Source organism: Rhamphochromis longiceps, linkage group LG23, assembly GCF_057381845.1.
Source record: "Rhamphochromis longiceps isolate RC_006_pf linkage group LG23, R_longiceps_female_GT1.1, whole genome shotgun sequence".
In the NCBI taxonomy this organism is placed as follows: Eukaryota; Metazoa; Chordata; class Actinopteri; order Cichliformes; family Cichlidae; genus Rhamphochromis; species Rhamphochromis longiceps.
The window spans coordinates 19,665,987-19,677,296 of record NC_140578.1 but is presented as its reverse complement, the minus strand read 5'-3'; the positions used below and the strand labels follow the sequence as shown (position 1 = coordinate 19,677,296).

The window sequence follows — 11,310 nt, the reverse complement described above, 5'->3', positions numbered from 1 at the left end:
GTTTTGGGTGAGAAGACAAGATTTTGGTTGTTTAATTTCCCCGATTTAGTTATCTCCATTCTTTATAATTTAACAAAGTAGAGCACAATTGCTGAAAAGTGCCACAAGGTGGAGCCCCGTTCCTTGCTGTGCTCAACTAGTTATGGCACAATACAGAACAGATGATTTTTTTGTATAAATATGAAAAACTGAACTTACCAAGAAGACTGTTGGAGGACTGATAAATGAAGGCTGAGTTCAGACAGCTGAAAACTTTAAAAACTTGTTTGGGTTGATCTTGTTATACCACATAATAATACCAACTACAGATAGACAAACAAAGAGGTTTGTAGTTTGGTGTATATTTCAGATTAAGGACAAAGGCTGGAACAATTTTTGTACATGTAAACAGAGTCAGTGACACAAATTGATTAAACACTTTGTTTAACAGCAGAGTAAACATTAACGTGCTCCAGTCGACCTCAGGGTCTGCAATGTTCACGTTTAAGATCACCAAAAATAAGAATTTAACATCTTTTTAAGTCAAAATCATGAAAAAAATGGCCTTTTATTATCCTATTAGTGTAAGCGCTTCCCACCAATGTGAAACTAACAGATTAGTGATGTAGTAATGTAACGTGTCACTGTACAAGAAAACAGTCATTCATTATATTTACTACCAACAGCACCTGAAGCAACGGACCCTGGACTTACTCCACTAACAGGACAGCGTATTCAGCTCCGCTGCTCATCAGTAAAGCTTGCGGTGATGCAGCTGTGAACTGAGCGGCAAATATTTGAATTTTCTTTGTAAAACTTTAGAAAAATCTGACGTTTTTTGACCAACAGCTGGAAACTGAGTGAAATTTAGTTTCAATACAAAATGAGAGACCAGAAATTTACTTTATCAATACTGAATTTGAATGAATCAAGTTTTTACCTGCAATGTTAAAAATTTACTATGTTCCATGTTTTATATTTACCTTTTTAAACATTAAAAAAATTTATACTCCATTATTTATTTATACATTACTGACATTTTTGCTAACTTAGTCGAGACTTAAGAGTGAAACATTTACTTTTATATTTCATGTCATTCACAAAATATTAAAAATAAATGTCATGTAAAATATTTATTATGCTCATTGTTATTAATTAGTATTTATTTATTATTATTTCTATAAATCTTGAGCATGATTACCTAATTACTGTTTTTTAATAATTAATTAATACTTTTATGAAATAATACTTATGTGTTTTCAACTTGATTGATTTTTGACCTTGTGTATTCAGGTGAGCAGTCGATTGTGTTGTCATTTACATTTTTCATACATTTGAAGATTTTTTCCATTTATAGTAAAATAAAAATGTTTGAATGTAAGAAAAACGTAAATGAGAGCATGTCAATAAAAACACATCAATAAAATATGTTTTAAGTATTAAAAAAATACAAATAAAATATTAATAAACATTCAAAATAAAGTTTCTTTGATTCGTGAATGAATGATCAAACTCGCTTCATCAGCTGAAGTTGCAGAACTGCTTTCTGTTGTTTCCAGCTGTTAGTTTTGCCTGTAAATCAGATCCACGCAGATCACCTGCTCCCACCTCAAACTGCATCACCACAAGTCGACTCAGACTCGGGAATCTGCGATCGATTCACTCACTGCAGGAATGAACGCATGAAACTCGTACAACGCGCACAGTTCTGATTTAAGCACATCCTCAGGGTTCCTCGACCACCTGCACCGCCACCACCTCGCTGTCGGCAGTCCGGTGTGTGAGCAGGTGTCTGTTCAGGTGAGTTTTTCGGGTGTAGCTCTTGGTGCAGAAGGTGCAGGCGTAGGGACGGATGTTGCTGTGGGACAACATGTGTTTCTTCAGGTCAAACTTCCTCCGTAAACATTTCCCGCACTCCGGACACGAGAACGGCTTCTCTCCTGGAAAACAGACCGAGAGGCGCGGGTTCAGAACCGGCACCAAACCATCTGGAGTTACGACAGCATATCTTTGTGTACCGTGATCATGTGACCAGCTTCCTGTCTTACCTGTGTGTATCCTCCGGTGTTCAGTTAGGTGACAGGAAATGGAGAAGGCCTTCCCGCAGTCCTGGCAGACATAGGGCCGCTCGCCCGTGTGCGTCCTCATGTGTTTCTGCAGGTCACCGCCGGACGGCCAGCCTTTACCGCACACCGTGCACACGTACGGCCGCTCCCCGGTGTGCCGCCGCACGTGCACGTTGAGGCCAGCGAGCGCGGTGAAGTCTTTGGAGCAGTAGGGGCAGCGGTAGGGCCGCTCCCCAGTGTGTGTCCTCAGGTGGCCCTCCAGACCATCGCGGGTCTTGAAGCGCTTGCCGCACTGCGAGCACAGGAAGCGGCTCTCAGCGGTGTGGGTCGCCCGGTGGGACTGCAGGCCGGTGAGCGAGCCGTACGTCTTGCTGCACAGGTCGCACTGGTACGTGCGGAAGGTGTGTGTGCGCTGGTGGATACGAAGCTGGGTCACCCCTGGAGACACAAACATTTAAACACATGTTTAACGTCCTCTGGGAAAAGGAGACTCACATCATGGATGTGTGCCAGCATGGATCAGGATCTCCAAGGAATGTTTTCATCACCTCTGTTCAATCTGCGCAACACAGAAATAAGAAACAAGGACTGGACGCAGGACTGATAAGGTGTATCTAATAAAATGACAGTGAGTATAAATGCCATTTTGTTCATTAAGCTTGTGTTGTTTCCTTTTTGCGTAAAAATCAGATGTGCATCGAGAGCTGCCACCACACTGGATGTAATGAAACCCTTTCCTAAATCCTGCAGCTGCTTTTACAATGTGAATTATGATCTGAAAATGTTTTACTTTCCCAAGATGAGCTCTACAAATTCTCTATAGGCTCTGTTCACGTGTTTGTTTTACAGCAGCTGGCAGCAAAGTGCTAGTGACCAAAACACTGACGACTCGCTGTGTAATACCTCTTTGAGATGGTTTTCATGTTTTTTCCCTAGCACACGGTTACCAGGGGGAGGGAAGAAAACAGCGGGCAGGTTAACAGTACATGGTTAACAATCATGTGACTGCAAAACCTGAGCAGGTGTGAGGAAAAGTAAAAAAATAAAAAGTATAGCGCTCGATTATTTCGCCAAGTATTTTTGTCGCTTCAGGGTTAATAGGATGAAAAATAATTATTCTTTCTTTGAAAATAAATTTTCAGATGATGACGGTTGTTGATGAGCAGGCTTTTTGTTTTTTAACATTGTGTTGTAGCTCTGAAATGGAAAATAATTATAAAGGAAAATAATGAAAGCATCAGACTCTTGACTGTTTTAGAGCAGCAGCTCAACAGCAATGTTTTGTTCCACCGTCATCCTTTTTCCCAGAAACATCTTTAACAGAGGGCTGACTCAGATGAACTTGATGTGAACCTGCTGTTTGCTGCTCACCGAGTGAGTCAAACACACACAGCCGCCTCGCTGAGCTTTTAAAACCAGATCTGCTGCTAAGCTGCAGAGGTCAATGAGCCCGTGGAAAGTGCTCTGAGTTAGTGGGGTTCACCGCTTTCAGTGGTCTACCTGAGAAGGTCTGGTCACAGAAGCGGCAGTTGTAGCGGAGCTTCGCCCCCTCCACCGAGTGCGTCTGCAGGTGTCGCAGCAGCCGCGTCTGTGAGCTGAACGTCTGGTCACACATCGTGCAGGTGAGGTCGGGCAGCCGGTGCTGCAGCCGATGGGCGTCCCTGTCCTTGGCCGACTCGAACACCTTGTTACACCGGCTGCAGGTGAAACCTCCCTTGTCCAGGTGTGTCTGCTTGTGATTGGTCAGGCTGGATAGATGGTGGAACTCCTTGTCGCACTGGACGCAGTGGTAGATGGGGCGGGCCCGGTGTGTGCGCTGGTGCGACAGCAGCTCGGCTTTGGTCTTGAACATGGCGTTGCACTGGAAGCAGGACAGAGACCTGACGGGTCGGGGAGGGGGCCTATTCTGAGGGAGGCAGGGCTCTTTGTCAGCGCCGCCAGGTTGAGTCTGTTCGAGCACGGATGTCGTTAAGGCCGAACCGCAGGACCTGTTAGTGCGTAGGTGTCGGATCACCTGCAGACAGTCAGACAAACATCTAAGGGAGTGATGCATATATGATGTATATATATATATTTTTTTAAATTTAAAATAAATAAATGTGTTTTCATTTTTATGTGTGGTCTTATTGATTTATTTTAAGATACTTTTTTTGCTCAAACAGACAAAAAAGTGACCATATAGTTACTGTCATGCCACACTGAGACACTGACACAGTACCTGTGAGCGGTAGATGAAACATTTGCCACAATGAGGACACTTGTGAGCCACACGCTGGGAATTGTGGGAAATGCTGTGCAGAGCATTAGCTGTGACCTCTGAGCAGGAGAGATCTGATTGAAGAAAGACAGGAAGCTTTAATGACTAGTTCAGTTTCTATAGCTTTGTCACAATTCTTAGGCCGCATCCTTTGAAGGACCCGGCCTTCGTGGTCTACGTGGGCCGGGTCCTGTGAAATAGGACGGTCTAGCCTTCAGATTTGCATCACCAGCTTTCTCAGTGGAGTTCAATAAACTCCTTGCTATCTAAATTATAACAGGACATTAGAGTACATTCTCGACCATCTCACGCTTCTGTTTAATCAGTTTTCTGTTTGACATTTATTCAGCTGTGTGAAAACTATAACTAATGTCAGCCAAACCGATTTACTCAGGAACAAATAAAATACTGAAAAAAGCCAAACAATAACTTTTTAAAGTTATTTAATAACTTATATATCATGTTTAACCTGAGTAGCGAAAGACCGTGCAGGGTCTAGAAACAATGTGCCGGAGTCCACTGTTCTCACCGGCTCTAGTGAGCCTTGACCTCCCGGTCAGCTATCGAGTTGGTGGATAACAGACGTCTCAGAAAACGTCGGAGCATATTTGCAAATATGTGATGTCTCGATAAACCAAGCAAATATTTGAAGTTTACACAGCTACATTCTCACCTGAAAATACCTTAAAAGTTTATTTTCTAACCCAGAAAGAGTCATATTAAAACTAAGTAGCTGCCGCCATTGTTGGAAATGGGAATTGGCTGGGCCGCGCTATGAATTCTGGGATAGGTTGGGCTACGAATGATACACCCGACCCAACTTTCAAGTCTGGCTGTGATGTAAACGGCCTACAAATGTGGCTGCCAAAGGATGTGGCCTAGGAATTGGGACACAGCTTATATCTACGCGCATGTGTGTGTGTGTGTTACCTGTGTCTTCTGATTGGTTGACAATGTCTCCACATGAGTCCCTCAACCTGACAAGCAAAAGCTGGTTATATTTTCAAGCTCTGAGGACTCTGAGGGATCCAGGATTATTTAAAAAACAAACAAACAAAAAAAGGTCTCACCTGTCCACCTCCACAACCACAGGTGTGACTACACATTCATTGCCGACTGCTGCCGAGCTCTCATTGGACGCCTCCAGCTCTGAACCAATCACAGTCTCCTCGATCTCTTCCTGCTCGTCCTCTGTTATCACCACCACCTCCACCTTCACCAGCTCCACATCCAGCTGCAAGGGGCTACTAACCTCAGGTAGCACATCTGATTGGATCTCCGTTTCAGGTGGAGGAGGGTTGGGATTGAGCAGTTTAGTGAAAAGGGGGTGGGACCACACAGACAGGAGGGTCTCCTCTGTATCACAACCCACTAAGAAATAACCCCCCGCCAAAACATTAAAGATCAGCAAAACTGAGTCCGATTCTCATTTAATTTGATTAGTTCTTGATTACTTATTTACCTGTCGCCAGTGACTGTCCCTGTAAACAGGTCTGATTGGTCAGCAGCTCCCTCAGATCATCCTTGTCCGCCTTCTGCAGACAGTCCTCCAGCCCAGAGGGGGCAGCATCGAACCAGGAGGCAGCCTGAGATGGATGAATGGCCACATAAATGAAAATGAAATACAGCAGAATTACTAGATTGACTGTTCAAGGTTTTACTGATCACCTGTTTGAAGTCGGGAACAGGAAAGAGCTGCTCGATCCTGGACAGGAAGTCAGATATGAGGGACTGGAGGGCGGAGTCAAACCTCTGGTCAAACACCTCCTGGAAGACAAGCACAGAGGTGAACGATGGACGGATTGAATGATGAAGCTTTGTGTGAAGCTGATAATTCAAGGTGGCAGCTCTGACCTGTAGGAGGCGTTGAGAATTGTCTGGACTCTTTATCAATTTGTCGGTGAGCATCAACAAAGCAGACCAGCATTCGCTTACGTCTTCATCCAGCTGCTGAGAGAACAGACGAGACACAAAAAGAAACTTTTATTTTCAGCAACAACTGAGGACATCAGCCAATAGTTACTATTATTTTTCTAGTTATAATTTTATGGGTGGTCGTATCATTAATGATGCTAGTTTTTATTAGTCTCCAAGAATTTTTCTGCTTAATAATTTTTCTAATAATAATTTTTCTGCTTATTTCTTGTCATTTTCTAAGACTCGTTTCCATTGTTGATTCTAGCTGTTAATTCTTGGCCAAATGAGCACAGGAAGAAACCATTAAATATTTTTTCCTAAAATAATGTCTCGGTATATGGTATGCATTACCATACGTTTTCTTATGGTAATGCTAATACAGTCATGTGAGAAAATTAGGACACCCTATGAAAGCCTGTATATTTTAAAATATATTTGGACATATGGAGATTTAATATGAATTTTAATGATACTGAGGGATCCAAATAATATAACTAAACAATTAAAAATAAGAAAAGCCTTTTTAAAACTTTATGTGAAATGTAATTTAAAAAACAATTTCTGGTGTGGAATAAATTAGGACACCCCACCCGTTATCCCACTTAAAATGGTTAAAATCACACACAGGTGTATCACGTCAGGTGCACATGATCAGTAAATCTTTAACCATCATTTTAAAGGAGCCTTGCCTATTTAAACCTCAGATTTAGTTTGGTGGTCTCCTGACTGTTGAAGTGTTGAAGTGAGCACCATGGTGAGATCTAAGAGCCGTCTGATGCCCTCAGAAAGAAAATTGTGTCCGCTTATGAGTCTGGTAAGGGATTCAAAAAGATCTCAAAAGAATTTGACATCAGCCATTCCACCATCTGGAAAATTGTTTACAAGTGGAGGACATTCAAAACAACTGCCACCATGCCCAGGTCTGGCCGTCCAAGCATATTCACCCGCGGAGCAGACGCCCAAAGAAGTCATCAAAAATCCCAAAAATGTCATCATAGGAACTACAGCAGGCTCTGGCTACTGTCAACGTGAAAGTGGATGACTCTACTATCAGAAAGAGACTACACAAGTTTGACTTTCATGGGAAGTGTGCAAGGAGGAAACCTTTGCTCACTAAGAGAAACATTAAGGGCAGACTGAAGTTTGCCAGAGTGAATGTAGACAAAGACCATGACTTCTGGAATAATATTCTTTGGACAGATGGGTCTAAAACTGAATCATTTAGACACCAGAACAGTAGACATGTTTGGCATAAACCAAACACAGTCTTCCAAGAAAAGAACGTCATACCAACTGTGAAGCATGGAGGTGGCAGTATTGTAGTTTGGGGATGCTTTGCTGCAGCAGCACCTGGCCAGCTCACCATCATAGAATCCATCATGAATTGTGTGTATCAGAGGGTGCTTGAAGAACATGTGAAACCATCTGTAAAAAAACATTAAAGCTGAAGCGGAACTGGACACTGCAACATGACGTTGCATGTCACGTGGGGTGACTTAAAACAGACTGTACATGCCAGAAAACCCCCAAACATCTCACAGCTGAAAGAATTCTGCATTGAGGAGTGAACCAAACTTGCTTTTGATCGATGTCAGAGACTGGTAAAAGGCGTCTCACTGAAGTTATATCAGCCAAACGGGGCAACACTAGTTATTAGGGGGTAGGGTGTCCTAACTTTGTCCTCCATTAAAATACACATTTTTGTTCACATTTGTTTTTTAAATGTGTAATTTTTTGTTGTTGTTGTTTAATTGCAACTAAGTCACTTTCTTTTCCAGTAATACATGAAAACATGATTGGACATTGTTATATGAACATTACTTAATAAAGAGCAGATTATTTAATGGGGTGTCCTAATTTTCTCACATGACTGCATGAAAGGCAGCAGAAGTTCAACTGATAATGGAGAACAACGACATGGTTGATGTCATGAAGACCAATTGTACAATCAAAGTTTAGATATGGACGACTGAAAGCACGAAAACGTCATAGCAATTCATTTAAAGGAGGAAATATTGAAATGTGCTGCATTAATGATTCACTGCTTTTTAACATATTAAAAAAAATTATTAGCTTAAACTGTTTGTAATTTAATATTACAATTAATGTTTAAAAAAATGTAAAATAAATACTGATATGAGGCATTTTCAGTTATTTAAAATATATATTTAAATACATTTTAGTGCACTGATAAAGGTGCAGGATGTTCCATCTTAAATATTTGTTATAAAATATTATATTGTTAATTAGATTTGATTTGATTTTTTTTAAAAGCCAAAATAAAACACACAGGGCTGGTGTTAGTTTCCAACATTTATCAGATTGATTACACCATTAATCAATAAAGAGCTGGGGTGCAGTGAAGTGACACAGATCCTGTAAGCCTGTCCAGTAATCTCCCTGCTCTCTCTCCTGGGCTTCAGTAGCTGGGTTAACAGGCTTCAGGCCAGAGCAGCACAGAGAGCAAAGAGATGCTTTTGGTATTAAATGAGAGAATTTCAAGTCATTATTTTTTTTGAGAAAGGTCCCGATTTAGTGCTGCTCAAACATTTAACAAGCTGAAGAGCTGTAGACACACACTCACTATTAACATGGTTTTCTTTTGATTTTGTCATGAAATAAAGGATTTAATCAATTGCTTCCAGTTAAGTGACTTTTCATGTTGAATCCTTTACTGAAATCACAGGAAACAGTTTGAATAAAAATAATTTTTAGACACAGTCATAGTCTGAATTACTTGTGGTCTCACCGTTGCCTCAGAGTGGATCCTGTCTAGGTGGGAATGGATGGCAGCTGATTTTGGTTCTGACAACGTGACCTAAAGAAAAAAAACAACAACAAACAACAACATAATCTGACATGTCCCTTCAATGTTAAAAAGGAAAAGTAACACACTCTATTTTGTTTAAAGTTTAGATTTTAACATTTGTTGATATACCTAACTATAAAATAACTCAAATGAAATTCAAATGAACCAAGAACAGAACCCTGAGGAACACCACGGAGAACCCCCCCCCCCCCCCCTATTTATTACATTTACATTGCTTATCTAACACTTGTGCATGAACTTTCCTGAGTTCCTGTAACTGTTTCGTCCTCTAAACACTGTGGAAACTAGGAATTATCAATGTTAATATAAAACCATTCTGGGGACTTTGGGGGTTTTCTACTACAGAACAGGCACTCTGCAGCACAAGAGGAACCTTTAAGTAAAGTCTAGCCAGTATGCAACCATCTTGATAAAGACTTCCGACACTTACTATATTTCATCACTTGTTCAGAAGCTTTATTTATTTTTAATATCGAAGGTCACTTGGAGATGAAAATTGCATCAGTATCTTTGTTGCTATTATACTAATACCCAGGCACACAGATTATAGGCTCCTCTCTCAGATGTTGTACAGCATGCATGACATATACATCATTTACACCAGGTGTGGTAAAGATTTAATTAACACTTAAAGTTGTTATTCCTTATCCAGCCAACATAATGTGTTAAAAACAGGTGGGAAAAGGGAACTATTGGATAGTGCATGAAACCTTCAAATTCAGGTGTTACATTCTCTCCTTGCAAAACACCAACCTTTGCCCTCAGAGCCAGCAGCAGCAGACACCTCTGTCTGTCCGTCAGCAGTTGCGGGACGGCCTCAGTCACCAGGGAAACAAAGTCCTCCAGCATCCCATAATGCCTCACCATTTCGTGCCGTGCGACCTGCCACATCGCCGCTGTTAGCAGGCGGAGAGGCGGGACGAGGAGACGCAGGGAGGAGAGGGAGAGGAGGGAAGCTGCCGGAGAGGACAGGTTGACATGTCAGAGCAGGAAGCATCACTTATCTGGGTCAGTGTCAGGAGCTGCTGCACCCACACCAACCAGGACTCTAATGTTATTCTTACTTACAGTGACTTAATGTGTGTGTGAATGGGTGGATGACTGGATATGTAAAGCGCTTTGGGGTCCTTAGGGACTAGTAAAGCGCTATATAAATACAGGTCATTTACCATTTACTTAATGCAACTGTAACAATATGTAGGAAACTCAGAATGTAACATACTTTAGTTTGTCAGGGGAGGTAAATTAGAGATGTGCCCATATAAAATTTAAAAAAAAAAGGCTCATTAAGGTGTGCCAATTTGGCCACACCCTAATCATATTGATAATTATTACAATTTATAAACAGACAAACTGTTATCAGTAAACAAATGAGGTGGAAATATTTCAGGATGTTGAAGATCTTCTGATTAAACCAGAGAATTCAGAAGTTTGAAAAATGTAACTTGGGAGTTTGCCTGACAAAAGAAGCTACCAAACTCTGTTTAAAAAAAAAGTCTCAGCATTTTAAAAGTCAATGCTTATGATCGACTGAATGCATTTAATAAAACCGCACTAAATACATCTAAATAATTACAATATATAGTTTTAAATCGGCACAGTTTGATATAATATAGCTTTATTTAGACCTTGGAGTGTCATGTTTACCTTTAGTCACATTAGTGATCGTTAAATGATTGGTGTGTTGGTGAATTACAGCTTATTCTACTATTGTGAATGCACTGTTGGCAATACAGGGATTAGTGACTTACATGACAGCCAAACTGCTGCTAATTAACAGTTTAAATACCGTTAAAATACAAGCAGCCATCTGCTATCAGTGATATATACGACTTTTATCATAAGCAATCCACGCTTGATGCGTTACAAATACGCCGAATTAAAATGTAGCTACAATCGACTTATTATCAGCTGGTAGAGGCTAATCAATAAAGATTAACGTTTCAAAAACTAAGAACATATTTAAAAAGCAAATTTTTTGCATAGAGTTTGGTTAGTATGGGTGCATGCGCACAAGTTGGTGCTAGCTGGCTATAGCTCGGTAATTATCAAAAGAGACAAAAATCCTGATTTATTTTTAAAGAGCACCAAAATAACCGATAAGAGAACAGAGTAGTAAGCACATACCCATTCCGCGTGCAAACCCACTCACTGTAAGCCCAATTTTTTCCAAAATGTTAGCTACAGAGGCTAACGGTTAACTGTTTACACTACAGCTACCGACGGCTCCGCCCCCTTTATACCGGAACCTTTTTTGAAAA

General features: G+C 40.9%; 1 protein-coding gene across 2 annotated transcripts; it reads right to left on the bottom strand.

The window, feature by feature from the left end:
- Positions 1 to 257: 257 nt before the first annotated feature.
- On the bottom strand, positions 258 to 11,285 carry LOC146641780 (uncharacterized). Of its 2 annotated transcripts, none has more exons than XM_085399010.1 (12): positions 11,177 to 11,285; positions 9,803 to 10,005; positions 8,969 to 9,037; positions 6,157 to 6,249; positions 5,971 to 6,069; positions 5,765 to 5,888; positions 5,373 to 5,673; positions 5,233 to 5,279; positions 4,264 to 4,376; positions 3,546 to 4,059; positions 2,028 to 2,483; positions 258 to 1,919 (listed from the first exon to the last, which is right to left on the bottom strand). In XM_085399010.1, exons 1-12 carry the CDS (start codon positions 11,178 to 11,180, stop codon positions 1,705 to 1,707), a joined length of 2,238 nt encoding a protein of 745 aa, XP_085255136.1. In that variant the 5' UTR covers positions 11,181 to 11,285; the 3' UTR covers positions 258 to 1,704. The 2 variants fall into 2 exon arrangements, with proteins under 2 accessions (XP_085255136.1, XP_085255135.1); XM_085399009.1 differs by having other exon boundaries at positions 259 to 1,919; positions 6,157 to 6,252.
- Between the last annotated feature and the right edge of the window lie 25 nt (positions 11,286 to 11,310).